Here is a 20,274-nt window from a genome sequence, read left to right as displayed (position 1 = left end):
CCTCCTTTCCACTCTCTCTAAATATCAATGGAAAAAATACCCTCGGGTGAGGATTGACAAAAAAATTTTTTTTAAAAAGTGCACACTTGTACGTGTACACACAATATACAGATATGAATGCACACCCACACACATGGAGCTGTGCAGATATATGCACACACCTACGCTACACACATGCACACAACTGTCCATTCTATACCCTAGATGTGCTCACACACACACCCCTCTCCCCAGACTAATACAAACACATTCATAAATACAAAGAGGCATGTGTATTCCTCAGATACAAAATGCACAAACTCTCAAGCAGAAGCCAGACATGCATGCACACACACTGACCACGCTCTGAGCATGGGTATCTGTCCACTTGCAATGCCTCCTTCATGCCACCAGGTGGTGGCCTGCAGAGATGGCAGGGAACCCTGAAAAGACTGGGTGTGGCCATCCATATTCCTGCCACCTGCCCTGCCAGATCTGTCCTGAAAGGCAGCCCCTCCGCCCTCCAGGTGGCTCTTCTCCACAGACACACCCTGGAGCCCAAAGCCCCCTGGTGCTTTCACTTCACACTGGAGCCCGTGGTCTTTCCCCAACAGGTGCAGGCTTTGGGGAGGGCAGGGCCAGAGCGAGGGTGGGGCCATACTGGACTGCACCCCTGAATCCGCCTTGCCCCTAGGCAAGTTGTTTATGGGCAGTAGAGGATCTCAGTCCTGGGGGACAGCCTCTCTGTAAGCTCGCAAACCCAGCCTTCCCTTCCTCCCCAGGGCTTCCCAGAGCAAGAGCTGCAGACATACAGAGCTACATGGACATGCTGAGCCCAGAGCTGAACGTGGCCCAGGGCAAGATGGAGAAAACCACACCACCGCCACCGCCACCCAGCTTCCCTCCGCCACCCCCACCCCCAGGCACCCAGCAGCCCCCTCCCCCACCAGGCTACCCAGCTCCCAAGCCCCCCGTAGGGCTGCAAGCAGCTGACATCTACATGCAGACCAAGAGTAAACTCCGCCACGTGGAGACCCTGAGCTTCAGGAAGGAGGTAGTGAGCCTTCACCCACCTGTCTGCCTCTCAGGGGGCAGTGGAGGCCAAGGACTGCCTGACTCATGGGCACAGGGTGGGAGTCCCTGGGCCAATGGCCTCTTTAAGAGTCCCTATTCCTCGCCAGCCCTGTGGGGGCTCAGGGCTGGGAACTTGGGACAGGGAGATGTGTAAGACAAAGCCACTGCCCTCTGGGGAGCTGGGATGCAAAGAAGGGGTTAAGGACATGTACCCAGATGGTCAAGCCTCTTGAGGGGCTGGGTCCTCGCCACCTCTTGCACAAAGTGACAGGCTAGTCATGGAGTCAGTCGGCAGAGAATATGTGCAACTAACTGCCTCTCCACAGATCTACACACACCTGTGGCTCGGGCAGAGCATGGCTCCCAAGGGGCGTTATCCTTCAGGTGGGAGATTCCAGAGATGTGGCCGTGGAGGGGAAGGCCAGGAGGAGGGGAGGCAAGGAGAGTGCAGTAGCAGGACTTGGCACTCAGTCAGGGATGAGGGAGGGTCAAGTGGGGGCTGACTTCTGGTTTGGGGCTTGAGGTCCCACGTGGAAGGGCCAGGCCTGAGATGAGAGTCCTGGGGGAGACAGGAAGGGGTCCAGTGTGAGTGAATGGAGTGTAAGGTGCTGGGGATGGTAGGGCCTTTGGGATCCTGGCTGTGGCTCTGGAGTGGGACCAGGGGACAGAGGGCTGGTCTGGACAGTTCTTAGAGTCCTGTGCAGGGAGGCCCAGAGGGGTTCCTGGGGTATTGGCCAAGGGGACAGAACAAAGCCGATCTGAGTGGTGGGGCGGAGGGCAGCCTGAACCTCAGGTGGCTGAGTGTGGGGTGGAGGCCCTGAGGGTCCTGTGAGAGCCTTGCGCTTGTAGTTCTCTCTCAAGCCCAAGGCAAGCCACTCCAGGGTTCAGCTAAGTAACCAATTCCCACAGGTGACCCAGGTCACAAGGCCACTGGGTGGGGGAGGGGAGGAGCATAGCCTGCACAGTGACTCTACCCCCCCCACCTTTTCATGCCACCTCAGACCAAGCTCTCAGTCGGGTTCCCCTTTCATCTCTAGAAGGTGGGGGCCAAGGACTTTCCCTGACCAGGCATGTGGGCCCTGCCCAAAGCCACAGGACAGGTGGCTGGCCTGTGTGTTCTCCCCTCCCCTGAGTCAGAGCGCCAAGACTTCGGGTCCCCGGTCCCCTGCCTGGTGTGTGCGTGCCAGGCTTCAGGCTCCAGGCAGCTCCACAAAGGGCCCTTTGTGTGCCCGCACGGCCCCCGGCCCCCTGGCCTGGTTGCCTGACCGCTGCCAGGACAGGGTCGTGGTGGTGTCTGCGCCTCCGGACTGCAGGGGGCGCCGAGGGGGGCGGGCTGGCCCAGAAAACAAATCCTGCGGTATCCCGTTTCCTGCAATGTGAGCCGGGTCAGGTGGGGCGCGGAGGGTCCGGGGCCACCGCAGGGACGAGCGGCCTGGGAGGTGGGGCAGGGGACAGCCCCCGCCCGTTGACTCGGCCTTTGGCCCCACTGCCTCCTGTCCTCCCTGAGCAGGGCTTAGCGGGGGGCAGCTGCCATGGGGCGGGCGCTTAGCTGTCACCGGAGCCGCCTTGCCGCCCCTGAAACCCGAGGCTTGGTCGAGGGTGTCGGTGTCGCTTACGCGGATGGCGATGGTTTCCAGATGCGGCAAGGGAAGGGCGGGGGCGTGACCCGGAACCCGGGGGCCAAAAGGGGGAGGGGTTCGCTGCCCTCGGTGAGGCCCGAATTTTCTGTCTGGGATGATGGAGCGGAGGGATGAAGGCCGCGGAGCTCAGCAGCACCTTGCGGAGCGAGAGAGGCGCAGGGGGCGGGGCCACATCTGGCCCGCGGGGCAGGTGTGGTGCAGCCGCCAGGTGTGGCGGAGCCGTCGACGCCCCCGTAGCATCCCCCAATGCCCAGGATTGGCGGGCCTGGGTGATGTCAGGCCGACGGAGCTCACAGGCGCTCGGAGGCGCGGGGGGACCCGGGCTGGGCTGTAACCTGAGAGGAAGGATCAGGTAGCGCAGGTGTCGGGTCCATGCCGCCCCCGCCGCCAGGTGCACAGCGGGGGCCACCAGCACCGAGGCAGGTAGGAGCAGCCCCGGCCCCGGGCTGGGCAGCTGAGGGCCCCAGGCAAGCAGGAGCCCCACAGAACTCGGGCTCTGGAGAGCTCCCTGGGGGCCGGGATCCCCGCGAGAGGGTTCAGCAGAGACTCGGGGACGGGCCGGACGGTGTGGCAGCGGGGACTGGGGTGCGGCCGAGGCTTTAGCTCTGCTAGGCTGGGAGCTGCCCCTTCTCCGGCTCCCCCTGGCGTCTGGGCTGGGCCACCCGGCCCCTAGGCCCGCCCCTTCTAGCCTCAGTGGGGCCTCTGCGCCCCTTGGCCGGTGCCCAGAGCCACTCCCTGTAGGGCCAACCGAGCCTGCCCTTCTACCGAGGCCCCCGTGACCCTGCCCCATCCCCGCTCTGAGAACGCGAGGGCCTAGGAACACGGCTGGCTGCACCCTCGACAGCCGCCGGCCGTGCGCCCCCGGGAAGGTGGAGGGCTGAGGAATAAGGGACAAGGGCCTGAACCCCTTCCCCCGCCGTCCTTCCGCAGCTGAGCTCCCGCGACGGCCACAACGGGCTGCGGAGGCAGGACTCCGGCCGCAAGCCCCGTGCCTTCAGCAAGCAGCCCAGCACGGGGGACTACTACCGCCAGCTGGGCCGCTGCGCCGGGAAGCCGCAGGCCGCACGCCCGGGCATGGCGCACAGCGAGGAGGTGCGTGCCCGCCAGCCCGGACCCGCCGGCCGCCTCGGACCCGGCCGGGCGGCCCGCTTCTCACTCGCTGGCCCCTCCGCTCCCCCGCAGGCGGCGCTGCTCCCCGGGAATCACGTGCACAACGGCTGCGCAGCGGACCCCAAGGCGTCCAGGGAGCTGCCGCCGCCGCCACCCCCACCGCCGCCCCTGCCCGAGGGCCTGAGCTCGCCGCCGCCCGCCCCGCCTCTGCCCTTCGAGGGCGCGGGCCCCGGCTGCGGGCAGCGGCGCTCCTCCTCTTCCACCGGCAGTGAGTAGGGGCGGGTTGAGCGGCGGGGGGCGGTGCTCGCCCGGGAGGGGGCGGGAAACCTAGACGACGCCCCCTCCCCAGCTGCGACTGCCCCAAGGCTTCTCCCTTCTGTTCTTCCTGCAGCCCCTCCTCAGTGAGGACTTGACCCCAGGGGAAGGCTCTGCCGCGGCAGGACTGGGCTGTGTGACCCGGGGCAAGTCCCCTTCCCTCTCTGGGCTTGCCTCCCACTCAGTGGGGAAGGCCCCCCAGGTCTGGTCGCAGCTCTCTGAGGAGCGGGTGCTAGAGGGAAGCTCCGAGAACTGAACTAGCTTCCAGGAGGCAGGGCTGCTGGCCAGCCACCTCCCTGCCCCACATCCATCCTGAATCTCTCCTCGCCTTCTTCTCTGGTTCTTCCAAGCTAGCTTCAGCCCGGAGCCCATCTCAGATGCATCAGGGACTCTTCCCAGCCAGATCTCCCCAAGGGGCCCCAGGCCAGCTAAGGCCTGGCTATGGGAACAAGGCCAGCGACCCATCAGGCCTGTCCCTCCTGGTGACTTTCCTGGGCATCCTTTTTTAAGAGCTAGACTGGTGACCAGGATTCCTGGGCTCCTCTTTTGTAATATGGGGCAGTCTCCTGCACACCAGGGCTGCTGCAAGGCCGGGGAGGTAGTCCTATCCCAGACTGGTGGTGGTGTGGGGGGTACTTCTTCACCCAGCCACTCATTGCAGGGATCATGCTTAATGGCACCATCCAAAACTACATCTCCCTGACTAGGAAGGAGTACAAGGGCACAGTAGGGTCCAGGGTAGGGTTAGCTTGTACTCCCTGGGGTTGGTTCCTAGGGAACCGTAGCCCCTGCAGAAGAGCCCACGGTAGCATGTCTGCCACCAGCTGAACCTCCAAAACGGCCCCAGCTCTAGGGTCAGCTTCTTCCTCTGCAGCCTGGAGCAAGGCTGAACCTAGGAATAGAAGAAAAATAGACTCTGGGCTTCTCCAGACACCCCTTCTCAGCAGAGCCTGGGCTGGGTGCCCTATTCCAACCCAGTGCCAAGACTGAGGCCCTTGCTAGGGGGACCAGGGCCATGGCAGCCCTGTCCAGCCCTTGGGGCACCAGCAAAGCTGGGAACTGAGCAAACCACCCTTGTGGAACCCCAGAGCAGCCTGAGCCAGGGTCGGGTGGGCTTCTTCCCCTTGCCCCTCCTCTGCACATCTCCCTTCCCCACTCCTCCCAGGCCCTCTCTCACTGTCCCTGCTCTCCTAGCCTCACCCCAGCCCCTTCCCTCTTCTAACTCCACTGTCACTTTTCTCCTCTCCATCCCTAGAAGTGAGAGTCCTGAGGCACAGGAAGAGTGAGTAGCTGCGTGCTTGGCTCCTGGCTGAGGCGCGGGGTTGGGGGACAAGGCTTGCTCAGTAAAAGCAAGGCCAAAGGGGCGAGGGACCTGAGGAAAGGGCAGGGCCAGGGACCAGTGGCTGGCGAGGAGTCCTCGATGCTACAGTCGGGGTCTCTGCCCCACACATACCCTCTTACCCACACCACACCCATGTGTACAAATTCTTGGCCTGGCTGATGGTGCTTGCCCAATAGCTTTCCCTTCCCCTCCCCCATACTGTGCTCTGGGATCCCCAGCCCAGGCAACCCAGGAACTCTTGGCCTGTTCCCCTCACCCAGCCCTGATCCCATCCTTGGGCTCTAAAAACAACCCTCCCCAAACTCCAGTCACCTCTGCTGGCCTAGTTGAAAAATGCAAACTCCCCCCTGGACATTTGCATGTTACCTGCCTGGTCCTTCCGGGATGCCCCCACTCCATATCCTTAGTAAGGGCTCCACTTTCCTGGGTCCCCCAGAACCGAGAAGCGCTTTGCCATAAGTGTGCTCCGGGCTTGCAAACAGTATGTCTGCACGTGTGTCTGTCTGTGGGTTTGGGGTGGAGGGGGCTGGCTGGGTTGTGGTCTCCAGGGTTCCTAGTCCCTATAGCCATAGAGGCTCAGGCGGCTCAGTCCAAGGGTCACTGGGCTTTGCTGATGCAGAGAGGGCCAGAGGCAGACTCCGCCCTGGCCGGTTGAGCCAGGGAACCCGGGACAAAGGTCGGGGGCTGGTCCCAGGTAGTGTTTTGGAGCTGGGCAGTCAATGGACTAGGCGGAGACATTCACCAGAGTCCCCATAGCCAATCCAAGAGCCATCATGAACTCCCAGGGGCCTCCAGGCCGGGGCCCCATGCTCTGTGAGTAGGGTTGGGAGAATGGTGGGGCCGGAACTTCCAGCAAAGGGCCTGACTCTGAGGTCCCCAAGCACCGAGCCGCCCACCAGGGGGATCTGGATTGCTGCCCTCTGGGCCCAAGGGAAGGCTCTGAGCCTGTCCTGACTTGGGGTGGGGGGCAGCAGAAGGGCAGATAGGGGCTGATGGGGACACCACCTCGCCCCTTGCCAGCGCCTCCTCTCCTGCCTCCGCCCAGGTACCAAGTCTTTCAACATGATGGCCCCGACCGGTGACAACTCGGAGCTGCTGGCTGAGATCAAGGCTGGCAAGAGTCTGAAGCCCACGCCTCAGAGCAAGGGTCTGACCACGGTGTTCTCTGGCAGCGGGCAGCCGGCTTCCCAGGTAGGCGGCCCGTAAGGCACCCCCGCCCCGGCTCCCGGAGCCCCTGCCGGAGCTCAGCCCCGCCGCTTCTCCCTGTAGCCTGACTCACCGCTGCCGCCAGCGTCGCCAGCACCATCCCGGGCCCGGAGCCCCACCCCGCCGGCCACAGGGCCCCAGCCGCTGCTCAACGGCAGCTTGGCGCCGGCGCCGCCTGCCACACCTGCACCAGGTGTGCAGCTCGACGTGGAAGCGCTCATCCCCACGCATGACGAGCAGGGCCGGCCCATCCCGGAGTGGAAGCGCCAGGTGATGGTCCGCAAGATGCAGCTGAAGATGCAAGAGGAGGAGGAACAGAGGCGGAAGGTGGGCTGGGGGGCTTCCTAGAGGGACCTAGGGTCTGCACCTGGGCCCGCAGCCCCCCTCTTCCCATCGTCCCAGCCGGCCAGGGCGCTTCAGCCTCCGGCAGTTCCCATCACCTTTGGGGAAAATCAGGGTTGGAGGACCTCCCTCTCCTGGGACACTTCCCAGTCTCCATCACCCACCCCCAGCAGCCTGGGATCTTGTAAAAATGCCTCTTCTGATTCAGGAGTTCTTGTGGGGCTGAGATTCTGCAACAAGCCCCAGGGTGAGGCTGACCATGCTGGTCCAGGGAACACACCCTGAGTAGCCAAGAGGCTTCTGGTCACAGTCAGACTGGCTTGGGCTCTTTCCCTGCATTGCCACTTTCCAGCCGCTGATATGCAGCCTCATCCAGCCTTAGTTTCCCCATCTGTAAGATGGGATGATCATCACTGGCTGGCAGGATGGTTTGCCATTGATCCATTCAACAAATGTTCCCTGGGAACATTTATGTGCCACACACTATTGTTGTCTCTTGGGATTCATGGGCTATATCAGGGTCTACTCTTGAGGGGGCTGCAGGAATGGGGAAGGGGGGTCAACCAACAAGCAAACACAGCACCTTAGTAGAGTGATAAGTGTCCCCAAATAACTGGGCTGTTATAATATGGGGCATGCAGAGGACTGGAGGAGCCCTAAGTCCACCATCCTGTTTTGGCTGGGGGGGTGTTAGGGAAGGAGAAAGTGAGGTCTGAGGTAGACCTGGAGATGAGCAAGAGGTGGGTGGGAAGACTGGGGCAAAGAGCGAGCAGGCAGGAGAGGGGAGGTCTGGGAGTCAGTGGGTGTGGCTCAGTGACTGTACTATAGAAGGAAAGGGGTAGAGCTCAGGAAGTCAGGGGGCGTCAGATCACCAAGGCCTGGTCTTGAAGAAAATGGAATTTCTCCTGGAGCAGTGGGGAGTGTGTGTGTGTGGGTGGTGGTGGGGTGGTGGGGTTGTTAAGCTGGGAAGTGGCATCATCGGATTTCTATGTGGGGACTGTGGTGGGTCAGGATGAACTGAGCGAGCTGTGAGGAGGTGAGGGCAGCCCTTCTCCCTCCACCCCTCAGGCTGGAAAAGCCTGGCACTAAATTGCAGCCTTAGAGGTGAAGAAAGACAAGGGAAAAATGTAAGAGCCTGGCAAACCTAGCTCAATAGATTGTATTGTTATTAAAGGGATGAGAGGGGGTGGGAATAGGAGTGGAAGTCACAGCTCCAGCCTCTTTTAAGAGCCTGTCATTCAGGACTAAAACACTGACATCATGGACAAAGAGGGCTTGGACCAACAGAGAGCTTGAGAAGGGGTCATCAGTCTGTGGCGAGGAGAGGCCTCATTGGGATCTGGCCTCACAATCGCAGAGCTTGGTGGGGTGGGAGGGCGGCCTTGCGTCGCAGTTTCAGTGCCTTTTGCATGTTCTTCGGTGGTGTAATGAGCAACCAAGACAGGCATGGAGCCCCGTCTGCCCGCCCTGCCTCTGCAACAGCGCCCAACGACCGGCTGTGTCCCCGCCAGCGACCAAAGTGGACACTGCCCAGCGCCCAGAGCGGCGGCCTGGGCCGAAGCCTCGTTCCAGCGTAGTCGCCCGCCGGCCAGGCGCGGCTCGTCCCTGCAAACTCAGCCCCGCGGAGCCATTACACCACCTGGGACATGCAAAGGGCGCCCCAGGCGGCCGCTGCGGGAGCCGGGCCAGAGGGAGACCCGCCTCCCTCCCCTCTCTTGTCTTCCCCGCCTTAGCTGACAGCCGCCAGCTCGTGCTGCTACCCCCGGGAGGGCTGGAGGTACTCCCGCGAGCACAACGGCATCCTCGGGCCCTTCGGTGAGCTCATGACCGAGGCTGACATTCTCCGCATCGAGCAGCAAATCGAGAACCTGCAGGTGTTGCACAAGGCGCAGAAGCTGGATGCGCGCCTGAAGCAGCTGGAGCTGGAGCTGGAGCAGCTGCTTCCCATCTCGGCCGCTCTGTCGGCACCACGCTTCACCGTGGACCCACGCCGTATGCACGGCCGCGCCGCCAGCCTGCCCGCCTGGTGCAGCAAGATCTCCACACTGCTCAAGAGCATGGCCACGCTGCTGGCCGCGCTGGGCGGCCGGCCCACGCACCTGGCCGAGCTCCTGGCCGCCGACACGGGCCAGCCGCTGGCGCCGCTGCCCGACGCGCCCTGGCGGCCGGGCCCGCTCTGCCTGGGCCGCTCGCACTCGCTCAGCTGGTGCCGCGAGGCCGTGGCGCGCGAGATCCTCGAGTGCGGCGTCTCGGTGCAGCACCTCCGCGCCACCTACGAGCTGCGCGCCCAGGGCTCCGCGCCCCCGCGCAGCCCGCGCCGCAAGTTTTCGCTGCCCCCGGGCGCCCCAGGCCGAGAACCCATTCTTGAGGAGGACTACGTGGCGGCCGGCCCCGGCGAGCCGAGCGCCGCCGCCGCCAACAGCCTGCCGCCCACCCAGGAGCCCCGGGGCTACCCGGACCCGCCCGAGGCGCCGGGCCGCCAGGCGGCGCTGCCTGAGCCCGAGCAGCTGGCGCGCAGGCCGCCACTGCCCACCGAGCTGCGCGGCGTCCAGGACTACATCGACATGCGCAAGGAGCGCATCGTCTACCTCTTCCTGGAGCACTGGCGCAAGTGGACCTTCGGCGGCGGCCACGGGCGCCAAGCCCAGGCGCGTCTGCGCAGACTGCTACCCCGCGTGGTGGCCGCCGGCGCCCGGCCCGCCCCCGAGGCCCCGGAGGCCGCCGCCGCCCCTCCGCCGCCGCCGGGCGACGTCCGGGACGAGCGGCTGCTGCGCCTGCTGAAGCAGCGGCAGGTGGTGGGTAAGCTGCTGGGCCACTGGCGAAGCCTGCTGCGGCAGGTGCCCGCGCGCCCGCCCCGCGCCCCGGGCCTGGCGCACGGCCTGTACTGGCCCGAGCACTTCCTGCCGCCCCTGGACGGCGGCGCGCCCCCGCGCTACGACAGCCTCACCCTGGACCTCTTCATGCTCGGCTACTTCCAGCTGCTGGAGATGGGCCTGAGCCGCGAGGAGCGCAAGTTCCGCCACCTGCTCTGCTACGAGATGTTCGACCGGCTGGGCAGCCACCCGTGGGAGCTCATCCGCCTCTTCCACCGCGTGGTGCTGGAGGAGGTGGAGGCCGGCCGGCGCGGCTGGAGCGACGGCTTCGAGGACCTCAGGCACCAGTTCTTCGGAGACGGCCCGGAGGCCAAGCCGCCTCGGGAGGAAGAAGCGAAGGAGGAGGAAACTGAGAAAGACGAAGAGGCGGAGGAGAGGGAGCAGGAGAGGGAGCCGGCCCAGGAAGCTGCTCCAGCTCAGACCGAGGACTGGCCCGAGGCGCAGCCCGAGGCCCCGGCGCCGGCCCCGCAGCCCCCGCCGCCGCCCGCCGCGCCTCCCCCCGCCTTGGACCCTCCTAGTTCCGAAGCCCCTGCTGAAGACCCCCTGGAGCTGTTGTCTGAGATGGGGGAGTTCAGCAATGAGGACATCTGCCGCTACATCGACCGCAGCTTCTCCTTCTGGAAGGAGAAGGAGGCGGAGCTTTTTGACATCTGAGCGGCAGGATGCCGAATTTACCCTCAAGCATCTTAACCTTGGCCAGGAGGCCTGTCTCGTGCGCTCCGGAGGCCAGAAGCGGTCAGGAAGAACCCTGGATGGTGGCCTTGGAAAACCCAGAGCGCTCAGGGCTGCCTCGGCCATTGAGGTCCCATCATGGCCCGATGTGGAGAGTTGGCCAGGATAGGCCAGGCCTGGCGCAGGGCAAACCAGGTGTCCCCTCTGGCCCCACAGCCTTGCCTGGCTCTGTGTGGAGCCAGGTGGAAGAAACAGCCCCTCTGAGTAAGGGACTGTGGGCCCCCCTTGGGGCTCTGTGGCTTTCTTTCTCTCTCTGGATTTTTACTGGAGTTCACAGCTACCTCTTTGGTTGAGGTCAAGGGAGCCACGTGTGCAGTGTTCTGTGTGACGTGTTCTCTGTAACATGCAAGTAATAAAACTCTTTGTTCTAAGCTGCCTGTGTTGGATGCCCCCCCACCACAGTTGTAGAGTTGATGTGTGCTCCATTTGGGAACAGGACAGGAATGAGCCAGAAGGTTCACAGTGGAACCTGAGCCTCTCAGAGCTGCCAGGGTCTGTGGGGGCCCAAGTATGTGGGTCACTTGACTGTGGGGCCCAGGACCTGTGGGTCGCAGGCCTGGGGCCATCTGTCCACCTGCCTCGGTGGGGAACCTCATTCTGTGCTCTCTTAGAACACCTCCTACACTCGGCTCTGACCATTTTGGCGCCACCTCTAGGATACAGGTCTAAGTTATAAGGGGGAGAGGGGGCAGGAAGCCTCTTCCAAGGGGGTTGTGGCCAGGCATCTTCATCCATTTGCCCAACAGAAGGGTATCAAAAGGGTCTCTTCCTGCAATGCCATGTGGGTCCTGTTGTCCCTGACTCCTACAGGTCCCCCGGGTTGGGCGTGCACCCCCTCTGGCCCCCTACCTCCCAGCCCATGCTGGCCCTGAAGCTTTGTGCTTATGTTTTAGGAGGAAGAGGAGGAGGCCCGGCTGGCCGGCATGCCTGCCTGGAGGCGGGACATCCTTCGGAAGAAGCTAGAAGAGGAGAGGTGAGCTGGGGTCCAAAAGATCTGGGGTCTGGCGAGGTGTCTTGATTGTGTCCCTGAGGTGGTGGCACCAACTAATGCTCTCTTTTTTTCCTTCTAGGGAGCAGAAGCGGTGAGTGCGGGGTTGCACCCACCCTACCTCCCCTCCCCACACCCCGTCACAGAGGCTTGTCCTTTTGACCCTTCATCTAGTCCCATCTTGAGCGCATCCCCTTGTTACTCACCCCTGTAGCACAGTCTTTCTGCTCCCAATAATGCCACCAGGTCCCTCCCCCCTGATAACTTAGCCCCTGTCCCCCAGAACCTAGCTCTTACGCTGTAATGACCATGTCCCCAGTTACCCAGCCCCCATCTCTCATTATCAATGAGAAAACCCAACCCTATGAGTGGACCCGACCTCAGTTATCAATAACCTTGACCATCTTTCCCTCAATCTTGGTTGCTACCTCCAGTAATCTAGCCCAGTGCTACTTGATAGAAATATAATGTGAGCCACATATATAACATTAACTTTTATAGTAGCCCAGTTGAAAAAGAAGATATAGGTGAAACTTTTTTTTTTTTTAATATATCTTTATTGATTTCAGAGAGAGGAAAGGAGAGGGAGAGAGAGAGATAGAAACATCAATGATGAGAGAGTCATTGATCGGCTGCAGCCCGCAACCCGGGCATGTGACCGGGAATTGAACCCTGATCGCTTGGATCCTAGGTCAACGGCCAACCACTGAGCCACGCCCGGCCAGGCTTTTTGTTTTGTTTTGTTTTGTTATAGGTGAAACTTAATTGCCATAGTATATTTTACATAACCCAATATATCAAAATTCAGTTATATATATCAATGATTATCACTGTAATTGAAGTTACGTGTTTCAATATATAATCAATATAAAAAATATTAATGAGATGTCCTACGTTTTTTAATTAACTTTTTTTTTTTATCCTTACCTGAGGATATTTTTCTTCACTGCTTTTCAGAGAGACTGGGAGAGAGAGAGAAACATAGATGTGAGAGAGAGACATCGATTGGTTGCCTCCTGCACTTGACCCAACCAGGGCCAGGGATGGAGCCTGCACCGAGGAGTATGCCCTTGGCCAGAATCAAACCCAGGACTCTTCCATCCATGGGCCAACGCCCTAACCACTGAGCCAAACCTGCTAGGGCAAGATGTCCTACACTCTTTTAAATCTAAGTCTTTGAGATGCCATATGCATTGTATGCCTGCAACACATCTCAATCCTAACATTTCAAATGCTCAACAGCCATATTTGCTCAGCAGCTACCTTGTCAGCAGTGCAGATCTAGCCGTTTTAATGATTTGTCCCTAATTACCCAGCCCCTGTCTCCCAATAATGTGGTCCCTCTGCTCCCCAGCAGCCCAACCTCAAGCCCCAGTAACTCAGGTCCTAGCCCCAATCATCTCATCCCCTTCCCTCATAACAACCACTCCTCGCCCTCTACCACACTGTGACCCAGCATCTGTTTCCAGTAACACCCCCAGCCAGCAACAGCCCAGCCACAGCCTCTTGTTCACCCAGCTCCTACGTGTGCTCCAGTGGTTCCAATCTATCCCCAGCAATCCTGTGTGCCTCCGAACCCAACCCCAGTCCCCAGTCCCCCAGCACTTCTGCCCCTAGAACCTACTGCCGTGCCTACCATTCATCAGTCCCTCTGCCCTCAGTAACCCAGTCCTTGCCACTTTGCACCCTCATGGTGCCTGGCCCACCCTCTCACCCTTGCGGGTGATTCTGCCTCAACCCCATGTCTAGGAAAGAGGAAGAACGACAGAAGCAGGAGGAGATGCAGCGAGAAAAAGAGCAGTCAGAGAAGCTGCGGACACTGGGCTACGATGAGACCAAGTTGGCACCCTGGCAGCGACAGATCATCCTGAAGAAGGGGGACATCGCTAAGTACTAGATGCTGCTTTCCTGCCCTCCTCCTGCTGGGGGTTGGGGGGCTGCGGGAGGAGGCAGCCCCTGCCCCAGCCTGCCTGGCCCGGATGGAAGGGCTGGGAGCCATGCCACCCTCCCCTCTGGCGGCACTGCAACCCCTCCCTGAACCCCACCCGGGCCCTCGCATTCCCAGCCCCAGACAACGCTGGAGCGCGCCTACTGCTGCAGTCGCCCAGAAAAAGTGCCCAAGTCTTTGACGCAAAAGATGCTGCTTATTTGCATGCCTATTTACATATATTTGCATGTTCGTTGAATGTCAACGTGTGCAGAGCTCATCCCAGCCCTCCTGTGGGTGGTGACTTTGTTTTCCTGCCGGACGTTACCGGGCTACGTCACCCCCACCCCCACCCCCCGCACGCCCGGAACCCATGTGTCGCTGGCGCATCCTGGGCGGAGGCAGGCCCCAGCGCTCGGGGATGGGGTTTTCCTCCCACCCTGACCTAGATAGGCGCCTGGCCTAGCCCGGGCGCATTTCCCATCCCCGCCTAGGGTTTCCTCTCAGTCATTTGTTTACCAGAAACGTTGAAAAGTGCCCGTCGGGTTGGAATTGCGCCTCCCGGGGCCCCACATTCCTCCAGTGAAGTCTGCGCGCCTCCCCAGCCAGGCCCCGAGTTCCTTGGACCCTTTCACTGCGATGGTGGAGTGAATGGAGGACGAGGGGCCCCGAACCTATCTCTGACTGCTGCCTCCCGGGTCCCCGCGCCCCCCCCCCCGCCTTTTCGCACCCCTATTAAAGCTCTCTCAGACGCCTGCGCCTCGCTCACGTTCACTCTCTCACTGTCGCTCCCACTTGCTGACTTCCTCTCCCTCTCTGGGTAACGACCACAGCGCAGCGGGAGGAGCAGGCTTGAGCGCTTAAGGGCCATTCTGGTCCCCTCCGTGGGTCCCCTACTCTGAGTGGCAAGATTTAAAGCCCTTTCGGTGCCCCCAGGAAACCAAGCCTGGGCCACTTAACACCCCAGCCCCGTGGAAACACCAAACAGCAGCTTTTGGTCACAGATTTAATACCGCGGTCTCGGCCAAATTCAGGCGGTCAAACAGCCAAGCAGTCTCTTGACCCCCTCCCGATGTGCATCGATGCTTCTTTGCTTTAACCAGGACCCTAGGGGCCCGCGGGGGTGAGGCTGGCTGGCGCTGCTACGCAGGGCCGTGCCAGAGGCATACATAATAAGTGACATAAAATGTCTACACACATAAGTAACGGTACTTAGGGTTTCTGCAAGGGCCACCAGAGCCCCAGTTGACGGGTGGGCCCAGTGTCATGGGCAACGCTGCAGGCGGCTACGGAGGTCCTCAGCGCAGCCGTCCAGCCCCATGCGTTCCAGCGCCGCGTAGATGGCGCCTAAGCCCGCGGGCTGCTGCTGGCGCCAGCGCTTGAGCATCTCGTACTGCTGGTCGCGGAATCGTCCCACCTCCACCTCCACGGCCTCGATCTCGGCCTCTCGCAGCCCGAGAGTGCGCACGAACTCCTTCCAGCGCCGAGCCGGCACCGCGTCCATCACGTCGTAGAACTGCGGGCCCAGTTGGAGCATGGCCGCCGAGCCTGCAGGGGGCGCTGGCGAAGGCTGCGCCAGGCCTGGGGACAAACCAGAAAGCCAGTGGGAATGCGGTCTGTGGCCAAGGGTCAAGGAGGTCCACCAAGTTAGTTATAGAATGGGGAGTGGGCAAGCTCAGGAAACCAGAGCGTTTTTTCGCCTCGGACTTAGGTGCAAAGGCCTCAGGCCACTGAAGTCCCTTACCAAGAGCTCTGCTGGGCAGCTGGTCCCAGGACCATGGCACCTCTGGGCAGGGAGCTTCCTGGGTCTGAGGGGAGCCAGAGGTCCAGCTGTTGCCTTCCAACTGGCCGGCGCAGACCTTCTCACTGCCGCTGGATGGCACCAGAAGGGTGTGGGCACTATCTGGGGGTAAGAGGTGGGTGGCCTGGAAGCCAAGAGAGGCCCCAGGTCAGCCCTGCTTGCGTAGTATAGTCCCTCTGCTGGAGTCTCTGGTCAGCAAACACCCGCCACTGCTACCACCCCTGGGTTGGCCATGTTCTCTCACCTGGCCCAGTGGAAGAGCTATGTCCTCTGCCTGGAGTACCCTGCCTCTGCCCTTGCCACGGTGGCACTCATCCCACTGAACTGTTAGCTCCTGTTTACCTGTGGACCCCAGCTGACTGGAAGCCAGCCGCCTGAGGATAGGCACTGTGCTGCTCTCATTCACTAATAACTTGGCACATGTGTTTATTAGCTCTACTCCATGCCAGCCACACACTGGGGGCTGTGAGTTATAATAAGGCCCAACCTCTCAGCTCCAGAAGGCTGAGGCCCAGGTGCTTGCTCACCCTCTTCCAGAGCATTACTGAGATTCTTACCTGCAGGGTAGTCAGGGGCTCCATCCCAGCTCTGTCTGCTGAAAGAAACAAGAGTGTCTAACCAGCAACTAGGCAGGCTCCTGGACCTGAATGCTGGTCCAGCTTCTCTTGGGTTCCTCTATGCACGCATACCCCCAGGACTCCCTCCCTCAACTCCCGCCTCTGCATCAGGGCTGTGTGGGCCCTGGGCTACTCATCCTGAACCCAGTTTCCTAAGAGTGGGTGTGTGTATGCATGTATGTGTGTGTATGTGCACACATGTGCTTACCAGGAACCATGGGCATGCAGGGCTGGCAGCGGCGGTATGTGTAGGTCAGGATGACACCGAGCAGGAGTGGAACCACCAGGCCTGCCAGGAGCACCTGGACCCAGAACACTAAAAGAGCAGTTGGTGGGTGGTAGCCACCCCCAACCTCCCCTTGACCCAACCCAGCTCTCCCACTGTGTTCCCAGCACATGACCTACTCTGCCTCCAGCCACAGACTGCCGCACAGGACTCAGGACAGCTCCAGAGAGTGCTCCTGCAAGGGGAGGGGTCAGGGTGGGGGGGTAAGGGCCCACACACAGGAAGTGCTATCCAGGACTGCCTGACATCATCTACAGCCTGAAGGCCCTTCCCATCCAAGGTCTCTTCCCTGGAACCCTCACTCTATTCAAGAATGTTTCCGAAGTACTGCTGAAATGTCACATGTCCCCAGTAACAATATCAACAACCATGATTTATCGAGTTTCTTCTAGACCAGATTGAGGGTGACTAGAATGTCAACTCCATAAGGCCAGGATTGGCCAATTTTGTTCCGTCGTATCTGCAGCACCTGGAACAATGTCTGGAAATGGGAGATGCTCCGGGGAGGACCTACTAACATCCCCATGTTCAGATGGGGAAGCCACACATCGGAGTGGTGAAGTAACTTGCCCAAGATCCTCCAGAGAACAAATGGCAGGCCCTGAATCCCAGCCCAAGTTCCAAAACTATACCAATGTATAGTAAGCAACAAATCCTATTCCTAATGTCCAGCTGGAAGGATTACTAAAGGAGCCCTTATTTATCTGGCATAGGTGAATCCAGTTTGCCTGAAGTGCGGCCCACCCACCATAGGGCCAAGCTCCCTCCTCCCTGCCCCTGGACCCCACTCTGCTCCCAGCTTCCCTCCCCCCTGCCCAGGGCAGCCAGGAAGTTACGTGGGGCAGGACACACAGCTGTGGCCATATTCATAGAAGCCAGGCATACAGGTTCCACATTCAGTGTCTTTGCTGGAACCTGCAGTCCAAGAGATGCTGTGGGTCAAGATGGGAGAGAGGGAGGTAGGGAGAGGGAGGTGTGGGGGTCAATAGCCCGTATTTGGGGTACTCACAGGACACCCGAGTGTGGCGGTGCAGGGCTCTGCAGTCTAGGCACGGGCGGCAGTGGAAGGGTGAACCGCTGATGCAGTGCGTGACCAAGCACTCCACAAACCAGCCTGGCTTGCAGCCGCATCTGGTGTTGGTCACTGCCGAGCAGTTCTCCAGGGCCACCTGGGAGGCTGGTGGGGGATGCAGGGACATGGGGAGAACAGAGGCAGTGAGATGCAGACTCTCCCATGGAGAGGTGGAACAGATCCCAGGAAAAGCAGAGACAAGGACAGATCAGAGACAGGGCCACCCCAAAAGAAAGAGAGGCACAGAATCACCATAGACCAGACACTGAGGTGTGTACAGAGACAGGAAGGTCACCAGGAAGAAAGGGCACAAAGGCAACCTGAGGGTAGAGGGGCCTGAGATGGGTGATCACAAGGCCCTCACACCCAAAGGTGGCCGGAGCCAGCCACTTCCTTCAGAAAGACCCTGGCCACAGTCTGTCCTCAGGAGCCCCCCACTGAACACTAGGCAGCTCCTCACCCTGCTCATAACAGGCCTGGCAGCGAGTACAGCTGGTCTCATGGTGGTTCTCCCTGGCCAGGAAGGTGCCCCGGGGGCACGGAAGGCAGGTGACATTGCCACAAGGCTCTGTGCAGCGGGCAGCTAGGTATTGCCCTGTGGAACCCAGGCTGGGGTCAGGTAGTGAAAGGGGGCTCCCACCTTCCCCTCCCTCCCTTCCTATCTGTGGGTCCCTGCTTCTCTCCCAGCCTCCCCTCACCCCATCCCCGGCCTGTTTGCCCCCTTCACCTCCCCCCCTCAACCCTGGTCTGCCCTCACTTCCCCCCACCACACCCCTCCCACTCCTTCAGTCACTCACCTGCTGGACACCCCCTGCAACAGAACAGACCATTCCTCTTCTGAAAGTTGTGGGCACAGTCACACCTGGGGCTGAGAGTGCTGCCTTGACCCAGGGCGCCCAGCAGTAGTAGTAGGAGGGCCTGGGAGACAGGTGCTGCTGGCTCCAAGCATGGCTTTCCCACATCGGGGCCTCTCCCTAACTTCAGAGGCCCCAAGATTTTGCCCTCAGAGCAGCCCACTTTTCAGGTTCTTGAGCAGATGGGGTGCCCACAGGTTGGGGGTGAGACTAACTTCCTTCCGCCTGTGCATAAGCCAGGCTTTGGAGAAGCAGAGGAGAAGGTTCCTCCGGCCCCTCTCACACGGTTTTCCTCCACCAGAGCAGAATCAGACAGCCCCGTCCCCACCCGTGCTGTGCTTTTTCTAAGGTGGTGAGGGACCCTGATCTTCCTCTGCCTGGGGCCTCCAGACCCCTTGGGCCCCTGGGTGTTTCCTTTCATCGGAAGGGCCTGCCCCTGCTGAGTCTCTAACTAGGGGGGGAGGGGGAGGGCGCTGCCTAGCCCCCAGCAAGTCTGGGAGCAGAGATTCTGATATTCAAGGGAACCCCTTCCTTCACTGTGCAGATCCACGCCCAGAGATTTGAGGCCGCCGGCCACCCCCCGGGTTCCCCACTCACCGTAGCCGCCACCAGGGCACAGCCCCATGGCTGCCGCTCCATGGCCCCCGCAGCACAGCTCTGGGCCCTCCAACGGGACAGACGTGTGCTGCGGGGGCTTCCCCACTCTGCCCACTCTGCCCGCCCTGCTCACCGCGGTTCCGGCACAGCACCCAGCCTGCCGCCGCAGGGCCCGCCCCTGCCACCCCAGTGAGCCTGCCTCAGAGGTGGAGTACAGGGCAGGGCCCTCAAGGGCCCTGGAAGTGGAGCCCTGAGCCTAGGGGTGTGGGGGTGAGAGCTGTCCCCAGTGCACCTGGGCTCACCTGAGGTGGCCTTCAGGCAGCAAGGTGACAGGGCTGCCTCTGGGTTGCACACCTGGGTTCCAGCCCCAATCCTGAGACCACCACTCCGAGATGAAGTAATTTCCTTCACTCTGGGCCTCAGAGCAGGTGGGAGGCCCATCCTCCCCAGATACTGTGTGGGTGTGGGTACAGGGGCCCCCTCTCCCGGGGTGGGGAATCCTAGGGAGATTCCCAGTGAGCCTGAGACAGGCCATACACCCTGGAATAAGCTCACAGGGGCACCCCAGGGCAGGGTCCTCTGAGGCACCATGTGGAGCTCTAGTGGTGGATCTCATGGCTGTGGCAGGGGACAGGGTTGATCTTGGGGTGTTGGTCTGGTGACCTCTGCCCACTAATTCACTTCTGCTTCCCACGGTCTCTTCCAGAGGTGCCCCACCAAAGATGGAAGGGGACAGGAGCTCAGTTCACCTGAGTCCTGAAAGGGGTTCCAAAAGCAAAATACTCTTTCCAGTGGAGTATATACAAGTCTTTATAAAAGAATCAAAAGCTCAATAAATATGCAACTTTACACAGAGCCCAACCCAAGCCTGGGGTGGCCCATGGGACTGAGAGGGAGAGGCGAGAGCAGGTGAATGTCCCATTTGGGGCCAGATGAGGGTAGAGGTGGGTAGCCCTGGAGACCAACCCAGTGGACTGGAGCTGGTAACTTCAGGGAGTAGCGGACAAGGACTCCTGCTGGGTAGGCAGGGTTGAGGGACAGATTAGTGAAGGTGAGGACTGTAGGGGGTGGTCCTGGGGGGTACTGCAGCCTGGGCCTGGGACTCTGCCAAACCCTCCTCCATTTCCATCGTCTGGCAAAGTGCAAATCGGCCCGGGGAGGTGGCAGGGGTGTGCCCAGCACTTCAGCTTGTGCACACACAAAGCAGCAGCTGGAACAGGGGCCGGCACACCCCAGAAGGCATGCTGTCTGCTGTCCTGTGGTCAGTGGCACCCTTGGGGGCCTCCCTCTGCTCAGACCTCCCTGCAGGAGAAGGGAGGGGAGAGACAGTCCTTCTTTTGCTGATGCCACTCAGAGGGACTCCGCCTACCCTCTCTTCCCCATCAGAATTCTTAGACCCCTTCACCACTGTTCACCAGGGACATCCTCACCCAGTCTCTGGGGCAGGCCTCAGGCTCCCTCTTCCATGCACATCCCTAGATGCCATCTGCTCCCAGCCATAACAGTGCCCCTACCCACT

The 20,274-nt window shown here is 60.9% G+C and overlaps 3 protein-coding genes across 10 annotated transcripts in view; 1 reads left to right on the top strand and 2 right to left on the bottom strand.

The window, feature by feature from the left end:
• Positions 1 to 14,280, top strand: part of ESPN (espin) — a gene marked incomplete at its 5' end in the record, with an annotated part of 31,182 nt that extends 16,902 nt beyond the window's left edge. Inside the window, 9 exons of one of the 4 annotated variants that reach the window (XM_081143760.1) lie at positions 762 to 1,033; positions 3,624 to 3,785; positions 3,876 to 4,071; positions 5,374 to 5,400; positions 6,506 to 6,651; positions 6,730 to 6,993; positions 11,507 to 11,586; positions 11,684 to 11,695; positions 13,351 to 14,280. In XM_081143760.1, coding sequence (XP_080999886.1) covers positions 762 to 1,033; positions 3,624 to 3,785; positions 3,876 to 4,071; positions 5,374 to 5,400; positions 6,506 to 6,651; positions 6,730 to 6,993; positions 11,507 to 11,586; positions 11,684 to 11,695; positions 13,351 to 13,498 — 1,307 coding nt within the window. In that variant the 3' untranslated portion in view covers positions 13,499 to 14,280. Of the gene's footprint in view, positions 1 to 761; positions 1,103 to 3,623; positions 4,072 to 5,373; positions 5,401 to 6,505; positions 6,652 to 6,729; positions 6,994 to 11,506; positions 11,587 to 11,683; positions 11,696 to 13,350 lie in introns of all 4 variants that reach the window. The other 3 variants (XM_081143759.1, XM_081143761.1, XM_081143758.1) reach the window with 3 other exon arrangements.
• A 20-nt stretch (positions 14,281 to 14,300) lies between these two features.
• TNFRSF25 (TNF receptor superfamily member 25) lies at positions 14,301 to 18,797 on the bottom strand (the record flags this gene model as incomplete). Its single annotated transcript, XM_081144345.1, has 10 exons — positions 14,301 to 15,109; positions 15,273 to 15,453; positions 15,887 to 15,921; positions 16,155 to 16,262; positions 16,352 to 16,407; positions 17,069 to 17,147; positions 17,242 to 17,409; positions 17,765 to 17,899; positions 18,102 to 18,306; positions 18,756 to 18,797. 10 exons carry the CDS (start codon positions 18,795 to 18,797, stop codon positions 14,793 to 14,795), a joined length of 1,326 nt encoding a protein of 441 aa, XP_081000471.1. The 3' UTR covers positions 14,301 to 14,792.
• The window catches only part of PLEKHG5 (pleckstrin homology and RhoGEF domain containing G5), a gene marked incomplete at its 3' end in the record, with an annotated part of 49,788 nt that continues 47,784 nt past the window's right edge, over positions 18,271 to 20,274 (bottom strand). For all 5 annotated transcript variants that reach the window (XM_081143753.1, XM_081143756.1, XM_081143750.1 and 2 more), the window contains one exon: positions 18,271 to 20,057. In XM_081143753.1, coding sequence (XP_080999879.1) covers positions 20,048 to 20,057 — 10 coding nt within the window. The remainder of the gene's footprint in view (positions 20,058 to 20,274) is intronic.

Source organism: Miniopterus schreibersii, assembly GCF_964146895.1.
Source record: "Miniopterus schreibersii genome assembly, chromosome: 8".
NCBI classification, from domain to species: Eukaryota; Metazoa; Chordata; class Mammalia; order Chiroptera; family Miniopteridae; genus Miniopterus; species Miniopterus schreibersii.
The sequence above is the reverse complement of the archived record's forward strand: the minus strand, read 5'-3'. Positions and strand labels throughout refer to the sequence as shown.